Here is a 23,589-nt window from a genome sequence, read left to right as displayed (position 1 = left end):
CCCTTATAAACAAATATATATTGCATATAACGTATTTAATTTCAGGAGTTATAAGATCTCACATGGACTACTGAAAACCAGCTCGTACTTAGTGAACTGATAACATGCTAACTTTAGTAGTAAACTCTGATAGCCAAACTGTGCCAAATTAAATTACCAAGGTTTTAGAAGTAGCTGTTCAACACGTTTAATTTTGGAATCTTCAACACCATTCTGATCACTGCTGTGCAGCCTGAACAATACAGCAGGACTGAGACTTTTATTAATAAAAGAAAGCTTTAGATACCAAGCCACAAATGGCTGCTGTAAAAAATATATAATTGCTAGACAAAAAATCTGTAAGTGTTTTAGCATTTAATGTTTACATTTAAAACTTGGGAACTTTAGAAATATAAAAGCTACTTACAGCTTTTTTAGGCCAAGAATCCAGACTCGTTGAGGCGCACACTCAGACCTGCTGTGACTGAATTTTACTGATCTAATTGTTGAAAAAAAAAATGTGTAGGAATAAACAAACTTATATACAGAACCCATGGAAACAAATGTCAACATATATTTTTTATAAAGGAAAAGATGCTGTCTATAGTGTCCGCTAGGGGGCAGTATCTCAGGGCAGTATTGAAAAGCGGTTAAAGTGTGCAGTTCTCTCGTCGGGCGCGGTGGCGCGTGCCTGTAATCCAAGCTACTGGGAGGCTGAGGCTGGCGGATCGCTTGAGTGCAGGGGTTCTGGACTGCAGTGGACTATGTCGATCGGGTGTCCGCACTAAGCTCGGTATCGATATGGTGCTCCTGAGGGAGCTCGGGACCACCAGGTCGCCTAAGGAGGGGTGAACCGGCCCAGGTCGGGAACGGAGCAGGTCAAAGCCCCCGTGCCGATCAGTAGTGGGATCGCGCCTGTGAATAGACACTGCAGTGTAGCCTGGGCAATACAGCGGGACTCAGTCTTTTACTCTCACTTTATACTACACAACATCATCCAGCTCTCCTTTTATTCTCTCATTCTCTCATCTTCTCAACCTCAATACACTCATCTTACACTCTACATCAGGGGGCCAAAATTCAAAGCACACTTTAGGTCACGGGCCAAACAGGATAAACATTTATTGAACACACTAAAACTAAATGTTTTTTTTTTTTTACATAAATATGGATAAAAAAAAGACAGGAATAATATTTCAGAATAAATCAACTTGAACTTAAAAAATATCTCCTGCCAAAATTATACAAGTTAGAAATATGAACATGCTGCGAAAAAACCCCTGAAAAAATCAATAAAAATTGTGCTTTTAAGTAAACGTTAAAATAACAACAAATCAAAACAATCAGATTTCTTTGCTCTTATGCCTTACAAAAAAATAATAATAATTTAAAATAACTTAAAATATTTTGCTCGCCATAAAAATATCCCCTGTCAAACACCAGACGTCTCACAGCTTCATCATGCAGCTCTTCAGAAACTCTCCCTCAGTAAATAACCGGCTGATGTGACTCTGATTTCTCCTCTGCTTTAACACCAGCTTCACTTTGTGATTTTGCTCTGGTAAAAAAAAACGTCTGCTGAAATGCCAGATTCTTCTTTAACTCTTCTACTTTCTGTATCTTCTGCTCTGCATTCAGGTTTTTCAGCTTATCCTGATGTTTTGTCTCATAGTGGCGTCTTAAATTCCTTAATTACAGCCACATTCGCTCCACAAATAAGACTCAGCCTCCCATCAGTTTTGAAAGGCCCTGTTTTCAGAATCCACTTTTCTCTTGGATATTATGAGCAGCTAGCTTTGCAATAACTTTACAATAGGGTTGTATACATCAACAAAAGCTTGACTTATTTGACACTGGAATGTTTCCAGGTAGCCTGGTGTTTGGCAATCAGCTGAAGTGCTGCATAATGGGATCTGTAGTTTCTTTTATCAGCTCTTTATATCGCCGGGCAATAAATAACAATAATAATAGATCTATATAAAATGATCTGGTGGGCTGTATATAATTGTACATTGGGCCACATCTGGCCCGCGGGCCTTGAGTTTGATACATATGCTCTACATCAACACCTCAACCTCATCAACACGCTTTAAACTCCGTACACTAACACACTCACCACAAACATCACCTACAAAACACCACAAACCATCAGCAACCATTTACACACCAAACTCACACCTTTTTCTTTAACTTTTACCCATTTCATGGATTTTATAACACAATCTGTCCAGCAGCAGTACACCGCCTCCTACTGGAACAACCGCCAAATTACAACTGTATAGTACAAAACATAAAGTAATGGCCAGTAGGAGGCGCAATTGGTACACATTTATTTCTTGCAACAACCACAAGCAGCTTTTCATACACTGAAATTTTACAAATATATACATTTATATATTATATAGAATTATTAAATTTTGTACCAAACACACCGGGGACATACACTTCAGAACTCTAAACAGACTAAAAAAACAATGTGTAAAAATGGGAGGAAAGAATCATGTGAAAATAGTTGCTGATGGTTTGTGGTGTTTTGTAGGTGATGTTTGTGCTGAGTGTGTAAGTGTACGGTGTTTAAAGCGTGTTGATGTAGAGTGTAAGATGAGTGTATTGAGGATGAGAAGATGAGAGAATGAGAGAATAAAAGAAGAGCTGGATGATGTTGTGTAGTATAAAGTGAGAGTAAAAGACTGAGTCCCGCTGTATCGCCCAGGCTACACTGCAGTGTTTATTCACAGGCGCGATCCCACTACTGATCGGCACGGGGGCTTTGACCTGCTCCGTTCCCGACCTGGGCCGGTTCACCCCTCCTTAGGCGACCTGGTGATCCCGAGCTCCCTCAGGAGCACCATATCGATACCGAGCTTAGTGCGGACACCCGATCGACATAGTCCACTGCAGTCCAGAACCCCTGAACTCAAGCGATCCGCCAGCCTCAGCCTCCCAGTAGCTTGGATTACAGGCACGCGCCACCGCGCCCGGCGAGAGAAGTGCACACATCCGCCGCTTTTCAATACTGCTCTGAGATACTGCCCTCTAGCGGACACTACAGACACTACACCGGTATTCATTTCCCTCTCTCTGCTCTGGGGTTTATCACATTCAAAATCAGTTCCAAATCCAATATTTCTTCCCTTATAAACAAATATATATTGCATTCAACGTCTTTAATTTTAGAAGTTAAAAGATCTCACCTGGACTACTGAAAACCAGCTCGTAATTAGTGAAATGATAAAATGCTAACTTTAGTAGTAAACTCTGATGGCCAAACAGTGCCCTATGAAATTACAAAGTTTTTAGAAGTAGCTGTTTAACACGTTTAATTTTGGAATCTTCAACACCATCCTGATCACTGCTGTGCAGCCTGAACAATACAGCAGGACTCAGAACGCCATATGACACAACCCAGCCAACATTTTCATGTGGGCCCCATGTGGGTTTTAGATGGGCTGTCACTTGGGCCCTGCATGGGCAACCCAAATGGGGCCCAGAGAAATTTGTCCATCGGCTCCACATGGGCCCCATGTGTGTTAGTCAAGAAGGGCGACTGATGGGTCCATGGTGGGCTTTAAGTGGGGCCTATATAGGTGTTCTTTATATGGGCCCATTTGGGTCCCAGATAGGTGTTAAAAATGAGGCTACATGTGGGCCCCTTATGGGGTTGATATGGGACCACAGTGGGTGAGAATTGGGTCCCATTTATTAATTTCATGATTGATTTCTGTGGGTAAACTTAACGTGTACTTAATCTAACTATGGAAAATCCACTGTCAAACCATTTTAAACCTCAGTTACAATGTAAAACTGTGCCTGACCAAACAAAGAACTTATAATAGTTATTTTATGTGCTGCTCTATGTTTAAAATTACATGGTTAAGTATTTGAACTGTGAAAAATAAATGACTTCAACTCAGAATGTGTAAATCACATTTAATTTAAATTAATTTAAGTAAAAAAACAGGAAACAGGAATAACATAATTACTAAAGTAGAATAGTTCGCTGGTGGGTCTATGCAGATTCCTCGGCTGCATACCTACAAAACAGTAAAGAAAGAGAAGACAAAAAAGGCAATTTAGGCCATTTTAAAATACTACCATTTACAGCCACCAAAAAAAAACATGCATCAATATAATTAAGACATATCCTAGAATCTCATCAGTGAATTGTTCCCACCTCTGCCTCACACAGTGATAGCCAGTGTTGGGCAACATTACTTTTAAAAGTAATGCATTACAATATTGAGTTACTCCCCCAAAAAGTAACGAATTACGTTACTTAGTTTTTTATGGAAAGTAATGCGTTATATTACTTTTGCGTTACTTTTGTGTTACTTGTATCTCTTTCAGGCCTTACAGGTGTAACAGGTGTAATATAGATAATTGACATTAAGAAATAAGTTATATTAGAGCAAAAGACATTTCTTAAACATTTAAAATGCTTAATAACTTCTTAGAGAACAATAAGATGATCGACTAAATTTTGACCACAAGGCTGAACACTTTCCAGTCGCACTTCTGTACACTGCTTTTTAATCTGCCTTCGGCATCAGAAATGTAACGATGTCGTTCGTGTATATAAGGTTAAGGGTGTGGGCTGCACACCGGTGATGTGGAGGGAGAACATACCTTTCACTGTCATCTCATAAAACATCGTGCAATTCCGTAAATATGACCTCGTCCTCGTCTACATCATTCTCTGCTTCATCATCAGCTTGAAACATTCTGAACACTTTTACAAAGTTCGCGCTATTATCAGTGACCGTTGCAGTTTAGCTGTGAATTTGCTCTCTTTCTTTGCTGTGATGGCATCGTACATGTGTCTGCCACGAAAAACTTTTATTCTGAGCAGTCAAAAGAGCTGCAGAGGTGGAAAGTCTGCAAAAGTTTTTTTATATTTCTGTCTTCATTTCCATATATTCAACATTATACACACACACACACACACACACACACACACACACACACACACACACACACACACACACACACACATCTGTAGTGCTGGGTTGTTCATTTTAATTCAGTATAATTTTTTTATGCAAAATAATTTAACTGGAAAGTAACTCGCATTACTCAGATATTAATGTGTAAATTTATAAAGTAACGCGCTACTTTACTCATTACTTCAGAAAAGAAATATTATTACGTAACGCACGTTACTTGTAACGCGTTACCCCCAACACTGGTAATAACTTATGCTGGGGGAACAGTCATGAAATCCAAAACTTATGAATGTAACAATTAAAAAATTAACCTTGCGTCTTAACTTGACTCTTAAACGAATATTTGGCCATTGCCAAATACCAGTGATTGAACAATGATTCTGATCAGCTGAAAGATGTAAGTCACACCTCGGATCATGGTGACCCTGAAAGTTCAACGCACTGCAACTGAAGAAAACATATGCAAATAGAAAAAACACCAGCAAATCAAGAAAACATCTTCATCTGCAAATCCTCACAACGCAACTAAAAATTTTGCACTCAAATAGCACAGACCACAAAATAAATGTTTCATAGGGACCCCAACAGGTGACGATCCCGGGACTGCTTGTTTAGTGTCTATTGATCAGTGGTGTTGGTTGTTGATCTGAAAGGTGAGTTTTTTGTTTATTTTAACATCCTGATCATAATTCCTTGGCTTTGCCAGTTAACATAAATAAGTTTTACAGTTAATTGTGTATTTCATCAGATTATTTAGGATGATAATATACAAAAGGCCAAGAAATCATAAATAAACAATGATAAAATAAACAAACAACTCACCTTTCAGGTCATCGACACACATCAACACCACTGACGAATAGACATTGAACAATAAGCAGCCCCAGACGGGTTTGTCACTTGTTGTGGTCCCCTTGAAACATTTATTTTGTGATCTATGCTATTTGGTTGTGTTGTGAGGATTTGCAGCATTTTTCTGTACTTGGTTGCATTGTGAGGGTTTACAGCACATCTTTTGTCAAACTGATAACGTTGTATTTTTTTATTTGCTGGTGTTTTTTTTTTTTTATTTGCATGTGTTTTCTTAAGTTGCAGCATGTTGAGCTCTCTCAGCCACCGTATAGGATGCCTTGAGGATCAGTAATTTATAAGATATTTTTTCATTTCAGGGTGGAGTATTGCCTTAATTAAACAGAGGCAAAAACAGTGATTGGGATAAAATAATATTAATTGTGCAGCCCTAGCTATAGTTTATATGACTTACACTTCCAGCTGTACTGCAATCCGATCATGGTCCCGCTGGGCTCTGAAAGCACGGTTGCCTTCTCTGTCTCTTGCATTTGTGAACCATTTACCAAGTGCTGTCTCCAGCTCTTTCTTACTGACAGTTTTCAGCAAACGGTTCTGCTTCAGGCTACCTGTAAAGAAAAAAAATTATTATATAAAGTAGAGCATGCTACTGCATCAACCAGGGCACAAGCCATTATTTGTATACATGCAAGTTACATGAGCATAAGAAAAAAAAGACAAAATATTCACAATCATAAGCACCTTCTAATCCACCATTTGCCCAAACTGTTAACTGATCTGAGTAAATAGTGTTAATATTACACAATACCATGCAAAAAGTCAAATGCATCAATATGGTGAATTTCAGGCTTTGTTGTGATTAATGTTTATAATAATTAGTGGGGACTTGAACCCAGATCGATTATTAAGTTCGTACTGGTTCACTTTGGACCGTGAATATGAACTGACCACTGTAACATTAGTTTAAGTTTTTTATAACGATGAATTGTCTTGAAAAAGCCTAAGTGGAGCTGACACAGCAAGTGTTCCACTTGACTCCACAAACCGAAGCGTGCTTGAGATTAAAAAAAAAAAATACCGTGAAAGCGAATTCGGAGTTTTCGGCTCTCGAATTTGTCGGTCTGCACTGCACGGCTTAAGGTCAAACACGTTTGCGCATGCGTGAAGCCACGGGGCCGAGAGCCATGGGGGGGTGGGTCTGCTTTACTTTATGAACGGCACAAAATGACGTTCATTATTTTTAACGTTTAATCATAACGTATCATATTTTTTTAGTAATGTTTCGAAATTATAGAAATATGAACGTTTTTTTTAATCACCTCTACCTATTTCATCTTAATCACATTAAAATAAAGTTAAGTATTGTCACAGTTTCCTCAAAGCTTTTCTCTGTGTATTGTATATACACATGTTATAAAGGTAGTGAAAGAGAAAGAGACTCCACAGTGCTTTTACTGTTTCACCCTCCTGTTATCATGAGGACACTATATGAAGAAAACATTTTAGTAGACAATTTCCTAGTTATCTGCTAATCGTTAAGAATGTTCAGTTCTCCACAGGTGTTTATCTCTGAGGTGAACCAGTTCACTCTCCACACTTACCTTTTAATATCGTGCCTGTAAATTTAATTACCACAAATCTTTCAGAAGTATACATTAAATGAAAGCAAACAGTAAAATGTGATTAATTTAAAACAAAAGATAATTTCTTACCGTGACAGAGAGGTCAGGTTTTCCAGGTCAGGTCAGGTCAGGTCATCCAGGTCAGGTCAGGTTATCCAGGTCAGGTCAGGTTATCCAGGTCAGGTCAGGTCAGGTCAGGTTATCCAGGTCAGGTCAGGTGATCAGTACGTGATGACCGTTACTTCAGAATCAGAAGGTGGGAACACAGGAGCCAATGAGAGACTCTGTGAGCTGCACAACTAGTCTTTATTTTTATTTATTTTTTTATTTTTTTATTTTTTTTTACTAAAGGTCATACTATGTTATTGTTAAAATATATACAAATTTTGTTTTAATCATATAAAACACGCAAAAAACATATTAACTGAATTTATCATCAATTTAATCAATTTAATCTAAACTGGGGCCCACATTCAGCCCATCAAAATGCCCACTTTGACCTCATGCCCACGTGATGCCCATATAACCCAGATAAAACCCATGTGGGGTCCACATGGACATTTTGGCTGGGAAATGGCTGCTTTAAAATATATATAATTGCTAGACTAAAAAATCTGTAAGTATTTTAGCATTTAATGTTTACATTTAAAACTTGGGAACTTTAGAAATATAAAAGCTACTTACAGCTTTTTTGAGGCCAATAATCCAGACACGGTGAGGCGCACACTCAGACCTGCTGCGACTGATCTAATTGTTAGAAAAATGTGTAGGAATAAACAAACTTATATACAGAACCCATGGAGACAAATGTCAACATATATATTTTTTAATAAGGAAAAAGATGCTGTGTGTAGTGTCCGCTAGAGGGCAGTATCTCAGAGCAGTATTGAAAAGCGGTTAAAGTGTGCAGTTCTCTCGCCGGGCGCGGTGGCGCGTGCCTGTAATCCAAGCTACTGGGAGGCTGAGGCTGGCGGATCGCTTGAGTTCAGGGGTTCTGGACTGCAGTGGACTATGTCGATCGGGTGTCCGCACTAAGCTCGGTATCGATATGGTGCTCCTGAGGGAGCTCGGGACCACCAGGTCGCCTAAGGAGAGGTGAACCGGCCCAGGTCGGGAACGGAGCAGGTCAAAGCCCCCGTGCCGATCAGTAGTGGGATCGCGCCTGTGAATAGACACTGCAGTGTAGCCTGGGCGATACAGCGGGACTCAGTCTTTTACTCTCACTTTATACTACACAACATCATCCAGCTCTCCTTTTATTCTCTCATTCTCTCATCTTCTCATCCTCAATACACTCATCTTACACTCTACATCAACACGCTTTAAACACCGTACACTTACACACTCAGCACAAACATCACCTACAAAACACCACAAACCATCAGCAACTATTTACACACCAAACTCACACCTTTTTCTTTAACTTTTACCCATTTCATGGATTTTATAACACGAGCTGTCCAGCAGCAGAACACCGCCTCCTACAGCAACAACAGTCAAATAACAACTTTTAAGTCCGAAACATAAAGTTTACGCCAGTAGGAGGCGTAATTGATACACATTCATTTCTTAAATCAATACTTAGCAGCTTTTGTACTGTTATTATACCGATACATGCATTTAGATAGATTACATAGAAATATTTGATATTGTACCGGAGGCATCTTAATATTTATGCATTACATCATACATAATTTCTAGCAGAAACATCGATATTAACCTCATAAAATGACCCTGGGTTTTCCATGCATGTAATTTTCTTTTTTGTGCATTAAAGTTTTCCTTGGGATTTTAAATGAATACCAATTGTGTGTTTTTGTGAAAATTCAACAGAGAAGAAAAGGAAAATCTTTTATTTAAAATAAAACATATTTATTGTATCACTTTGATGATTTGTAGACAATATCTCCGGTGCATGTTCACACAGGAGATCTGAAATGTATTTCGCACACTAATTAGTGCTCTTCTTTGTCTAAAAAAAACAACTTTCAACTCTCAACAACCACAAACTTAAGTTAAACATGGATTACACTTAACCTGTACTTCAAATTCTAACTAGGAATGATCACGCAATGAAGTTCTCTGAAGGCAATCTGTCATTTGGTTCCTGTGTCCATTAAAATGTCCTGTTTTGTAGATCAGCTTCAAGTTGGCTAAATGTTTAGATAACACTAAGCTTTACAAATAACATGTGTTTAATGGTGTCTACATTTAATAACAGTCTGAGCCAGCCTGCAAACATCAGTGGAGGTTCTAAGTTCTGAGTTTCAGGGGGGGTAGGATATGATTTCATACTGATCTTCAAACTGACTTATACCTGCTCCATTCAAAGAAAGCAAGCAGTTGTGTCGTCTGAATTGCATTAAGAATTAACAAGATTTTTTTTTACAAATGATGGATATTTTAACACTCCAAGAATATTCGACTCAGCATTTTTCTTCACTAATTCATGTTTGCAGAAAGTACTTTCAAGATCAGGGTCATAGCAGCTCCATCTGCTGCCTTAAGCAAAGACAAATAAAGATTCATGAAATAAAAATTAAAAGAGCAATTCTTTTTTTCATAGTACAGACATGCAATTATTGAAAAAATGCGTCTAGGAACTGCAGCAAGTATCTCATAGCTTTCAGCTGTATATTTAATAACTAACACTGACATGGTTTAAGGTCCCACCCTTGCATGCTGACGGAACACGTACTGTACATGCACACCCTGCTTCGGCAGCGTTACAAGCTGAGATATATGCCCTCATTACGACCGGCCTCGAGAGTTTGCTATTAATTTATGGCTTTATTGTTATGCTGTAGAACAGATAAGAACACTCCTGACTGTGAAAACACAGTGCACTTTGAATGTGAGTTCCTGTCCTTAAGTAAACAGTGTGGCCGCACCTAGTCTAGCCTTCAAACAAGCCCAGGGATGTTGGTTTAGCCTTAATAATAAGAGCAAGTCTTCTAAAGTTCCTTCATTCGGGAATAAAAAATTGAATTATTATGGCTCGCACACTTTTGGGAGATCCACATAATTATTGTATCATTAAGCCAGAATGAGCTTAATCCTGTATCAGTGAAGATATAAACAACTGTATATTTTATAGTATACATTATAATCCTCCAAATGTTGTATTCAATAATAATCACAGTAGGTTTAACGCTATGGGAATGTGCTCAAGTTCTCAAGTTTTTTTTATACTTGTTCTTTGCACTCTATGACACACACCGAAAGTTCATTGCTGCTTTTTTCCATTCTTTTTCTCCAGAGCCAGGGCAAAGAGCACGGCTGATAAAAGCGAGGTTGAGTGGTCTCCGGGAATTCTTTATAAAGGCTAAGCTTTGCTTTTCCACTCAGTGTTTTTGTGATGAAACGGCTTCCTGGCAACAGTTTCCATGCTTCCCAAATGGGGCTTTGGAGAGAGAACAGTCGGAGTGTGTTTAAATTGGAAAATCAAATGTGTTGTAATGGTGGCAGAGTGGACTGGGCGTCACCGTACACAGCAAACATGGAACATATTAGCAAAAGCCAATGTTTGTGTGTGTGTGTGTGTGTGTGTGTGTGTGTGTGTGTGTGTGTGTGTGTGTGTGTGTGTGTGTGTGTGCACCATCAAGTTTTATTTGCTCTTTTTATGGCTTTTATTCATGTTAAATATTAGCGATATACTATTTTGTATGAGCACAGTTTCTTGAGAGTGCAGGTTTCTGTACAGCTTCATATAATGTTTGTGGTGTGTGTTTGTCTGTGTGTGTCTGTGTGTCAGTGTGTTTGTTTCTATTTGATCAAATAAGTGTTTGTTCCTTCTTGCATTTGAAAATAGCCACAGCAGAACAACGTTAAATTTGCCAGCAGCTTTTTTATTTCCAGAGAAAGATTTTACTCTCACAACAACAACAACCACAACAACCACAGCAAGGAAGTGGATTATATCTTGCTCAAATTAAAACAGTTATTTCCTGGGTTTTTTTGGCCATGAATGACAACTGTCTATTGTCATACCACAAGCAACGACCCACTGAAACAATGCTTCAGTTTTTTTATGTGTGTGTGTGTGTGTGTGTGTGTGTGTGTGTGTGTGTGTGTGTGTGTGTGTGTGTGTGTGTGTGTGTGTGTTTCTCCAGAATGCAGTGCTCTGCTTAGCTGACTGAGCGCACGGTGGTGGTGGTAGTGACCGTGCTGGACCCACCTGAAAAAGAATATGTATATATATGTTCATAATCTGCTTTAAAGAACCTCAAAGAATTCAATAAATATAGCTACAATAACAGGAAGTGATCATTACCTGTGCCAGGAGTCCTATTGGGGGAAATTAAAGAAAATATTATTTATTTAGCTTCATAATGCACAGCTAATCAAGCATCAGATACACTGTATGCTATAGTATTTCTGCTTAAGGATGTGTGTTCAGTGTAAGTACCTGGACTCTTCCTTCTCCAGGAGGCTTCTGTAGACGGCGATCTCCTGCTCTAAACGACTCTTGATGTCCAGCAACATTCTGTATTCCTGGCCCTGCTGCTCGATGCTAGCACGCACCTGTGCCAACTCTCCCTCTAGCATGTTAATCTGGTTCTGGAAGCCTGCTAGCATAGCGCTGTAGCGAGCTTCTGTCTCGGCTACAGTGTTCTCCAGGGCTCCTTTCTGCATGCCAGAGATATCAAGGAAAACATAAGTGAGATTGCTTAGTGTTTTAAATGCACTGAAATAGTGGCTGTTCTCATTTCTATGGTCTCTGGGTTCCTCATACCAGAAGGATTGATCATTATTGAAGCAAGGGTTTAAAATAACCTTGGAGTTTTAGAAGCCAAAATCTACACACACCTGACAGATTATTTCCAAAGTCCTGTTTTGAACGATTTGGCAGAATAGTAACAGTTACACCAAGGTGCTGCAAGTCTGCACCTAAGCTCCAAAAACGTTAGCTGTTTTGTTCACATTTTCCACAAAATGTCTCCACATTCCATACTCCCTAGATCATTCTGTTTCCCTGGGATATGAACCCAAGTTGCTCTTGGCAGGCTTCCCCACCAATATGCCTGGTTTTAGTTATCCTCCTCCCACCCATTTCTACATCCTCCCCACTTATTCTCTTTATTATCCTTATTTGACCTCTTATGTAACTTTTTTCATGAATTCTGTAATGATCTCTCCTTGTACATTTCCTCCCCTTTCATTCATTATCCCTGTTTTGAGTCTCACCATGCTTAGTTGCGACTGTAGTTCAATTTCCAATCCTTGCAGGGTTCTTCTCAAGTCTGTGAGCTCTGTCTTGGAGGTCTGAATGGTCTCAGTGTTGATGGCAACCTCCTTGTTTATCGCTGCCGACTTAAACAGAGGAACACACAAGTGTCAAATAGGAAATCTTTTACATTACAATCAATGATCAGAACAAAATGTATTATCATAAAACACTGACTCACCTTGTCATTGAACCAAGACTCTTGTTCTCTGCGGTGCTTATCTGTGATAGATTCGTATTGAGAACGGATCTCATCCAAGACCTTGTTCAGATCCTGCTGAGGCGCAGCGTCGACCTCCACGTTCACGTTTCCAGTGAGCTGAGATCTCAGAGCTTCCAGTTCCTACAAGCAAAAATTATTTGGGGATCATTCTGGTGTTTTCATTTGCAAAAGTCCTGAGAGTGAACTTGAAGAGAGCTGCAACCTAATATGGAGATCTTTTAAGAATGGTGTCTTTTTCAGCAGACAGATTCTTGGCAGAAGGCTGCACTTGGCTTGTTCAACAAAAGTATTCAAATTGCTCTAAAGATGACATCACTTTTTTATGCATTCCATATTTTTTTTTATTCTGACGGTGTGGTGAATGCAGCCTTGTTTGGTGCAGATGTGGTTGGTCATAGCGATGAGAACGTTACTAACCTCCTGATGGTTCTTCTTCAGGTAGGCCAACTCATCCTGCAGACCTTCGATCTGCATCTCCAGGTCAGCCTTGGTCAGGGTGGTCTGGTCAAGCAGACGGCGCAAGTTAGCAATGTCAGCTTCCACGGACTGCCGCATGATCATCTCGTGCTCGAATCTAATCAGGGGAGAAAGAAGGTCAATGCCAATGGCGTTTCTTATCACAGCTTTTAAATATTCAAATATAGTCACTCTAGCATCTTCATGTTATAGTTTAATGGTACAATATTTTGCACATAATGCACATATTTTTGGGGCACTTACTTTGTTTTGAAGTCATCTGCAGCCAGTTTGGAATTGTCAATTTGCAGGAGGATGTTAGCATTGTTGATGGTGGCATTCTTGATCTGAAATAGGGGAAGATATTATCAGACTGAGCAAATCTCATAAAAGATTCTTAATTTTCCACATTCAATTATACAACCAATAAAGAAGTCATAATTTCATAATAAAGCTTTTATCTAAACTTCCAACATTACCTTATCCTTCAGGTCATAGATGGTGGCCCAGTAGGCGCTGTAATCTTTCCCAGCAACTGGTCCTTTCTGCTCATAGTACTCACGGATTTTATGCTCCAGCTTAGCATTGGCGGCTTCCAGGGAGCGGACCTTGTCCAGGTAGGAGGCCAGACGATCATTCAGGTTCTGCATGGTGGCCTTCTCATTCATTTGAACGTTGGTGTCAATGTCCAGGGCAGAAGCCAGGTTGAAGCCACCATCTCCAGCAAAGCCCAGGCCTCCACCATAACCGGAAGACACATTCCTCGAGATTGCTGAGGAGATCCGGGTACTACCACCGCTACTTCCGTGGACACTAAAGGATTTAGGTGCTGAGGAGAGCATGCCCATGCGCCGCTGGGAGACCATAGAACTTCCAGTGAAGCCTACAGGGCCGCTGGAATAGATAGTACGCTGGTATGCACTCATGATTACTGATGGACGGCTTTAGAGTCGAGCTGAAGAAGGAATGGCAGAGAGGATGAAGCTACCCTGATCTGGATTCTCCTGGAGTGATCTGTTCCATCTAACTCGGTCCTTTCATATAGCCTCAGCCCTGGGGCGTGTCCTGCGATGTGTATATGTGTGTGTGTGTGTGTGTGTGTGTGTGTGTGTGTGCACCAAGGAGAGGGAGGGGAATCATCAACCACCACAGTGAGGAAACAACTTTGGAATGTGTGTGTGTGTGTGTGTGTGTGTGTGTGTGTGTGTGTGTGTGTGTGTGTGTGTGTGTGTGTGTGTGTGTGTGTGTGTTGTCCATGTCCTCGAAAGTTGGTAATACAGTAGAGGAAGTGCAATGTGAGAACCAGCAGGTTTATGCTGCACTAAAAGAAATAAAACTTTTGTGGGTGTGGAATTTTTTTAATACTTGCCAGCTTTCCTTCCTTAATATCAACCAGAGTTTGAGCTCAGTGTGTGTTTCATTGTGTTACCACATACTCCTGTATCTTCTTATATTCGAAACATATGCAAAAGTTTGGTTTTAATTATGGTCATGACTAACCAATGCCTCTATATCTGTTACTGTAAAGGAATAGAATTCTGCCAAATTCATAGTGTTACTTTTATCTGCTTTTATATAAAACATTAATCACTGAAGCATTTACATGCATGAAGATCTATTCCATAAATGCACCCTTCTTTTACAACTGATATACTATCAGCTGAGTAACAATAGTGTCCTACATTAACATATCCACTGCTGTTCCAAAGTCCTTCCTGCTGATCTTACTCTTTATACCTAATCTCTAAATTATCAACCATTGCCCAACATGAGCTGGTCCTGTCTGACTGTGTTACCAAAAATCAGCTCATAATTATAACCTCTTTTAAAACACTAACACCACAAGCATTCATAATATAGTTGTTTCGCATTTTTCTTCTAGAACATTTACATTTATGCCATTTTGTAGTGATGTCCCGCAATAGGTATTCAGGGTTGAGGTCAGGATTCTGTGCAGAAGTTCTTCCACACCAGAGTTTGCATCATGTGTCTTCATGGAGATCTACAGTACATAGGAAAAATTTTGTGCAGGCATAGGTTTGAGCTTCTTAGTTCCAGTGAAATTAATTGTTAATTCTACAGCATACAAAGACCGCTGACTCTGAAGATCAGGTATGCCATTGAGGCATCTTTCCTGCAGCACAATAAGTAAAAAAATACTTGTCAGGTTTATTGGACACTTGTAGATTGCAATTTGCTGGTTATAATAACCTCCATTCTTCTGTTCTACTAGATTTTGGAGTGTGCTTGTGGAGATTTGCATGAGATTCACTCAGCCACAGGGGTGTTTGTTAAGTCAGGTACTGATGTAGGTAAGGAGACCTTGGTTGCAATCAGAGTTCACACTCACAGTAAATGTGAATGTGCACAATTACAATTCTGTAATGGACGACACCCCAAAAATATTTTTTTATCGTCTTAGTCATAAATCATCCTCCCACACACTTTTAACACACACAAAACATGTTCAAGAAAACATTAATTACCATTATTTCCGGACTATTAAACGCACCCAAATATAAGCCGCACCCACTGAATTTGACAAAGATTTTTATTTTGAACATAAATAAGCCGCACCTGTCTACATTGAAACTAATGAACTTTACACAGGCTTTAATGAAAGACAGTGTCTGTTACACAACTTGTATCTAAACAGTAGCCTACCAAGAAAGTCATTGTTCACTGTCTTCCTCCTTCCTTTCACAACAATTTCTCTTGGGAGTTTATCTTTTGTCATCGTCGTGAGTTTAAAAATCACCATTGGTGAAGCTTTTCTCCCGATGCCGTGCAGCTCAGAACACAGGTGAAGTGCGTGTTTTCATGACCGGTTGTTTGCAGCGTGACGAATGATTCGCATTTCCTGTTGACAGTCCGAGTGAGCGGCAGGTCAAACGTCAGAGGAACATCATCCATATTTATGATGTGGTGCGGCCCGATTCAGTGGGAGCGCATCTGATTTAATATAAAGAATTTAATTGGTTCACCTGAACCCGTCCTGCAAAAAAATACGGTATATAAATTTCATTATTTTATCATAAAACTCCATAAAAACAATTACTTATAAGTTTTTTGGTCTATGGTGCAATGCTTTTGGGAAAATCGGCTAAACAAATTAGTTATGTGGCAAATGCAATTTGGGGGCGTGAGATTCGAACCGTGGTAAAGCGGGGGATTACTGTATTTATATAAAAGTTTGTGTCTTCAACTTTGTGCAGTTTAGGGAAGAACAACATATGGATAGAAAAAGAAGTCAGGTGTCCTGATACTTTTGTCTACATAAAAGAAGTATTGACTGTGCAAAAAATAAACACTCTTACAGTGTTTATTTTAAAACCTGTCTGTTTTGTAAGAGACAATCTCTTTTTGTGTCTTAAGTTTTTTTTTTTTTTCTTCTCTCTGTCTATTGTTCACTAGTGAGGTATCTGGCGAGATACATAGTTCCAGATGTGCCTGGGAGAAGTGTGTGTGTGTGTGTGTGTGTGTGTGTGTGTGTGTGTGTGTGTGTGTGTGTGTGTGTGTGTGTGTGTGTGTGTAGGGTAGAAAAAAGGTTGGCTATAATTCAGAGATGATCTCACATCCCCTCAAAATGTTGGTAAGAGATACACAACGCCAGTCTTGCTATACAGAGTCCACCACTCCCTACAACCGAAACAGGACACACTCAGATACAGTAGAGCAGATCACAAAAAAAGTGTTGCACAGTCTTCAACTTCAGCTCAAGAATAATTGCATAGAAAACAATAAAAGTACGTTCCTATTCTGCAGTGTACATTCTGTACTCATATTTTGAATGGGAAGTAAATAAGGTTAAAGAATGAATACATGGAGTACTAAACGTTCACAAAAGTTGTCCCCAAACAAAAAACACCTTATAGCATATTAGAGGACTTGTCCCTAAAACTTAATTGAGCTCCGATTCTGTCTTTTGTCTGTGAAGCTTTAGTGAGTTAAGCTAGCTAAGACTCATGAGAGCTATGATTCATTGTATAAACGGCACTCCACCCTTCGGTGCTTTCTCCCCCGTGTGTCGAGGTGTGCTCAGCTCTGGGTGACAGCTCCGATAAGAATTACTCATGGTTCAACTGTGGTCTGTTTGAAAAGTCTGTTGAAAGAGAGCTTTCGCATGCTCTCGGGAATGGGCCTGCACAAGCATGGAAACACATAGTTGTTATAGCAGCAGTTGATTACAATAAGAAGTCACACTGACCACACCTTGGAGCCTCAAAGCCTATAAACCTTGGCTTTGCCTTGAAATATGTAACTAAATTTACCACTAGTTTCATTGTACAAAGATAAAAAAAAGAGGCATGGTAAAAACAGAATCTTCAGGCTAAAGATCTCCCACAAAACCCACTGCTGCTATTGTTCTAAAGTCTTTAACTGGACTTTAATAAAAATACAAATGCATTCCAAAGAGTGACAGTAAACTTTTTATCCATATTGTGCAAAAGTAATGTCCATCTGAACGACAGAGATGCTTTATCTTTCCACTTACAGAGCGCGGATATTTTCAGGTTCACCCAAGCTGTAAAATCATAGCTACACTTTATAAACCAAACTACAGGAACACCTGGCTTTTCCACCCATATGTGTTTTTTCTGCAAACACAGTTGGACACACACAAGTGTATCGGATGTCTTTGGATGCATTAGCATGAAATTTTCCTTTCACTTGAACTGGGATACCCAAACCTGTGCACAAAGTCAGCTCCATGACTTTGGACATGGTCTTTTAACAATGGACATGGTTCAAGGAAGCTTTATGGAGATAAAGCAGTTATAAAAGAGTGTATAAGTTTAGTGCCTATAAATATGTTCCTTCTCATTTTTAGTTTATCTTTAATGAGTGAGCCAGTGGAAATTATGGCAAGGAAAAACTTCCTGAGATATCATGAGGTAAAAACTTTGAGAGGAACCATGTTTAAAAAGCACATTTCAGTCTTATGGTCAGAGGTTCTCAAACTTTTGTCTATATGTCTTTTGTCCAAGTGTATATTTATTCTGATGTATTTGTACTCTGTTTTCATGCTACACTCGTTTACCTTCAGCATTTGCTTTCTGTGCAAACCTTGACTTCATATTTCCATAGTAACTAAACAAGAGTCACAACTAAATGACCGTTTTCATATTGTTTTACATGAGCTCTATTGTTCACGGCAGGATGTCTGAGATTCCAGTTTTTAAGCCAATGTCTTAACCTGTATCGAACTGTGGAAGCTGGCGCCTAGCCACGAATTAGTTTTCCCATGCCGTAAGACGTCTGCTTACTTTCGATCATGTCATGGCAAAAACACACACACACACACACACACACACACACACACAGACACTCAGGTATGGGTGTGTGTAAATCTGGAGATAAAATGAAGGGCGACATTGTTCCCAGGCTGGCAAGGTTCCTTTTGTGCACTAGCACGGTGTCAAATTTTCCAATATAGCTTGAGTGTTTAAAACCTGTTAAATGCCACTGTGACAAATGTGGAAATTCTACATAACACTGCAAAAAAGCTTTAATTTCCATCCTGGGGTACTTGCTGATACATTTCCATACACACCTTCAGCCAGTCTTTGCTTCTGCTCCAAATCCTGTATAGTTATATGTTATACGACATGACATCTTCAAAATGACAAGAACTTGCCTGTCGAAAGTATTGCCCCTATTCGATGTACCAATTTCTCAAGTAACTGGTGACAGAAAATGACAAATGATTCAACTGTTGATTTATTGCTGAGCTGTTTTATAGACCAACACTGCTCATGCAATTTTCTTCCCGTGGAGAAATTTGAGCTCTTTCATGCCGTATGCAATAAAAAGAAAAAACATTGGTTAAAAAAACAATGAGATGATAATGTTTAAAAATAAATAACACCTGGATTATTCATCCCCAACCAACGGTGCCATGAGGCTTAGGCAGTCTGAATTCCTTATTCTTAGCTTGTGTTTTTGCTTGCCTTTGTCTAGGACCGGAAAAAAAAAGAGCATTGTGTAGTATACATCCTTTGTGCCATTTTATTTATCCACACTGAGTGGTGTAATGAATACCAGGTGGTCATAAAAAATGTGCAAACGTTGCACTGTGTAATTTATAGGAAGTCCGTAAACAGTAGTTGAGATTTTGAAATGTATTATTATTATTATTATTCATAAATTCACATTACGATTATTTATTATTTAAAAAAATTTATATTTTGACTTTCAGTAATTGAGTTTCGTGCGTTTATTAGACAGCTGTATGCAAAATTGTGTGCACCCATACCTGATTGTTCATGCACAGTTTATTGATATTTGATTAAACTAAAAGGAAAAAAGAAAAAAATGCCACATACTTGGATTTGAAAATATTTAGAACTTTTTGCTATTATTTGTTAGGATTTAATTGACTAATTAAAATTCATTAGGCACTATTATTATCAATTCCAGAGTGAGATCAAATTTCTGCAAACCTTGTGCTTAAACAAGAAGCATGTGCCTTTCCAAGCAAATCACTAAGGAAAAAAAAAATGAAGCTATAAATGGAAGTACCTACACAACACAGGAAAAGATATCAAACTGATTCTGGCTCACAGTTTTTATTGTCCAAAATAACATCAGTAAAAAGGATAGAAGACCAAAACACTGGTGCATCTGCATGGGAGAGTCTCTACAAGAAAAACCTTATCACATTACTTTATATTACAAATTTGAAATACTTTACAACGCTGCATTAAGAATATCTAGATAAGCCTGAGGAAAGCTTTATCACATGACCACAATCATCAAGTGTGCTTCTAAAGACAGGAGAGTGGCGAGGTGAGAATTTGATTGGAAAAAAAAAAAAAACATCTTGACTATTTAGGGTTTAGGTTGTGAGAATTCCAAATGGCAGCAGATTATACAGGGAGGCAGAAGAATTTAATATGAATAAGAATGTGACAGCCATTCAAGAAACTTTAAACATTGGCTTAAAACCAATAAATCCACCGTGATCTAGTTTGAATACAGGCTCCACTGAAACACAGCTGAAAATCTGTGGGTAGATCATTTTCGTTTGCTGAATATACATTTATAATCACATGCAATTAACAAGGCAGTGTAGGGGGTTGCATTGTTCTCCTGAATGCTTGTCATGGTTTCCTACAGGTTCTCCAGTTTCCTCTGACCTTGCCAAATCTTGCATGAGGGTGAACTGGATACACAAAATTGCCTCTGATTATAAACGTGTGTTATCATGGTGCTCTTTGATGGACTGTGGTGTTCCTGGGATAGGCTTACTCTGATCCTGATCAGCCATTTTAAGTGATTTTTTGTTGTTTTTTTATTAAATTTTTCACTTCAGCCACTTCAGTGCAAGCATTTAAGCCTAAACATTATTTTACAGTATAAATGTTCAATGCAAATCACTCAACACTCTTAAACTTGCTTGAGAAAAAAAAAAGTTCCAGTTCAACCTTCTAGTTCACTCACAGACCGTGGGAAACCCACAGAGAGTAAATTGCTTGAAACTGAAATACAATCCACGTTATGTATTCTTTGCATCCTACCACATAAAGTAAAAAGTAAGGCATGATAGCAACCACTTTTGGACCTGGGTGGTGCTTGTTTTTGCTTTCTAATGCCTGAAAGCTAAGCTTTGTGTAATATACACCCATAATCCTCTCTCGTCTTTCACAGTTTTTATTGTAAGGAAAGACAGGTTAGTGTTTTTTAATAAAATGACTACCTAGAAACAATTGAAGGAAAAAAAGAGAAAAGAACAAACAAAACTTTCAATTTAACCAACCAAAGTGAACAATGGAGGAAAAATATATACTTTATGTATACATACTGTACATACATTAGATAGATAGATAGATAGATAGATAGATAGATAGATAGATAGATAGATAGATAGATAGATAGATAGATAGATAGATAGATAGATAGATAGATAGATAGATAGATAGATAGATAGATAGATAGATAGATAGATAGATAGATAGATAGATAGATAGATAGATAGATAGATAGATAGATAGATAGATAGATAGATAGATAGATGTCACTGAGGCAGTGTGTTCCAAGTTACCAGGACCTACTCGTATTGACTCATGGGCACAAACACGAATCCAAATATTAGTTCAAACAACTTTCGTCTTTAGCCTAAAGGGTGATACAGTTCAACTTGATGTTGTCTGTCAAGAACTTGTCATATTTACTACACAAAAAGTTCTCAGGAGTGTAAAGTAACAAACTACATGCACTTGTGTTACAGTTCATAAGTACATTTTTCACTATTCTTTTTTTTTTTTTTTTTTTTTTTAATAATCAATTCACAACACTTTAATTTTGAATTTGAAAAATCATATAAGTAATCCAATAAAAAAAATCAGTGTGAGCATGTGCACCAAAACCTGCAGCATTAGTCAGACTTTTGAGACCTGATCCCTGGTCCAACTGATTATGTATGGTCAATTTGAATTGCTTCCGTGGATACACAAGCAATAAGATAACTAGCTGCCTTAGAAATTTTGGCATTTTACAACTCAACATCCAACCTGTATAAGCTAAGTAAGTGACTAGCTAGCTACAGCTAATTGCAAAAGATACCAAGCTGCAGTTTCCACTATTCATGATGTCATTTAGAAAAAGCAGTAGAAGTAGAAGTGAAAGGCAATTTATGGAGGACAAAAAAAAAACTTTAAAAAAAAAAAAAAAAAAAAAAAAAAAAAAACTGTTTATATACTGGCCAGAATGACCAAAGGAGGAAGGTTAAGATGACACACGATAGGTGGTGCACCATTTAACGATGCAGCATTTCCTATACAATTCTGCATGGAAGAGGCATCAGAGGGAAAACTTTCTTCATTACTTTGTACTTTATATATTACAAATGTATACACAAGTAAAATATTTAAGCCAGAGAAACACTTAGATATTAGATCAGAATTTGATCAAAAAGAACATCCTCTCTTAAGATGTGATTGCTATGGAAAGGCTATGGGAGCTATGGGGGAGACTATGGAAGCTGTGGAAAGGCTATGGGAGATATGGGGGAGACTATGGAAGCTGTGGGAAGGCTATGGGAGATATGGGGTAGACTATGGAAGCTGTGGGAAGGCTATGGGAGATATGGGGGAGACTATGGGACCTGTGGGAAGGCAATGGGAGCTATGGGGGAGACTATGGGAGCTATGGAAAGGCTAATGGAGCTATGGGGGTGACTATGGGAGCTATGAGGGAGACTATGGAAGCGGTGGGAAGGCTATGGAAGATAAGGGGGAGACTATGGGAGCTATTGGAAGGCTATGGGAGCTATGGGGGAGACTATGGGAGCTGTGGGAAGGCTATGGGAGATATTGTAAAGGCAATGGGAGCTACTGCAAAGGCTATGGGAGCTATGAGAGCTATGGGAAGGATGTGGGAGCTATGGGAAGGCTATGGGAGCTATGAGAGCTATGGGAAGGATGTGGGAGCTATGGGAAGGCTTTGGGAGCTATGGGAAGGCTATGGGAGCTATTGGAAAGCAATGAGAGCTTTGGGGAAGGCTTTGAGAGCTAAGAAAAGTCTTTGATTACACAGCAAACAAGTGTGATTGTCATGTATTAGTATGATGTGTAGAGCAAAACAGAAGAGCAACTGTTCATCAGGCCATCAGGGCACCATGTAATTTGATCAAAAGAGTCAAGTGCATAAAGACAGACATTATAGTAGAGTAGAAAGGAATAAAGCCTTCATTACAAAGACAAATGCATGTTTGAGAATTCAGTAGTTCAAAAACCATAAGCGCTGGTTTGTGCATGTGGAAAAAAGATGAGTCATTCTCGAGGAGTGGATGGCTGCATGTGTGGTGTAACACAGAGAGAGAATGATACATGCATGAATGCTTGACACCTACATTGAGGGTCTACAGTGGCTCTGGTGTGCTTCATGTGCGTGAGATGAACAGCTAATATCATTAATCAATACTGTACAGTAATCCAGCATACAGTTAGTGGATTCAATTTGTTCAAATGTCCTCAAGGTCATAATTCCCCCATGCTTATTTGTAGGGAAACAATCATTTTGCATGTATTTATGATATAGATTCGTTATATTTGCACTAAATAATCGTCTTTTTTCTCCTATCTCATTTTTTTGGAATGGTTCTGCACTTTAAGGACACAGTCTGCATTTATACTTTATGTGATAAAGTTTTAGATTAAATTCTGTTCATTTGATCTTAGAATTTAATAGCTTATTCTTTCATTAAATATAAATATGGCTATAAATGTACAGTATAAGGTAATAGAATATAATGTGCACTTTTCTCACACTTTCTTACAAAAAAATGAATAATTAGAAATCACGGCTAGTCAGACACGGTGATGCAGA

General features: G+C 38.7%; 1 protein-coding gene and 1 long non-coding RNA gene across 3 annotated transcripts; one reads left to right on the top strand and one right to left on the bottom strand.

Moving 5' to 3' along the window:
• The first annotated feature begins 11,274 nt into the window (after positions 1 to 11,274).
• LOC310736282 lies at positions 11,275 to 11,542 on the top strand. Of its 2 annotated transcripts, none has more exons than XR_014536503.1 (2): positions 11,275 to 11,414; positions 11,467 to 11,542. It is a non-coding gene; the product is annotated as an uncharacterized lncRNA (long non-coding RNA). The 2 variants fall into 2 exon arrangements; XR_014536504.1 differs by having other exon boundaries at positions 11,282 to 11,418.
• Positions 11,442 to 14,302, bottom strand: LOC310736275 (keratin, type I cytoskeletal 19-like). The gene is made up of 8 exons (XM_083559679.1): positions 13,740 to 14,302; positions 13,525 to 13,607; positions 13,222 to 13,378; positions 12,763 to 12,924; positions 12,542 to 12,667; positions 11,763 to 11,983; positions 11,628 to 11,641; positions 11,442 to 11,531 (listed from the first exon to the last, which is right to left on the bottom strand). Exons 1-8 carry the CDS (start codon positions 14,184 to 14,186, stop codon positions 11,482 to 11,484), a joined length of 1,260 nt encoding a protein of 419 aa, XP_083415805.1. The 5' UTR covers positions 14,187 to 14,302; the 3' UTR covers positions 11,442 to 11,481.
• Positions 14,303 to 23,589: the final 9,287 nt, after the last annotated feature.

Source organism: Silurus aristotelis (genome assembly GCF_946808225.1).
Source record: "Silurus aristotelis genome assembly, chromosome: 13".
NCBI classification, from domain to species: domain Eukaryota; kingdom Metazoa; phylum Chordata; class Actinopteri; order Siluriformes; family Siluridae; genus Silurus; species Silurus aristotelis.
Note: the sequence above shows the minus strand (reverse complement) of the source record. Positions and strands in the feature narration are given on the sequence as shown.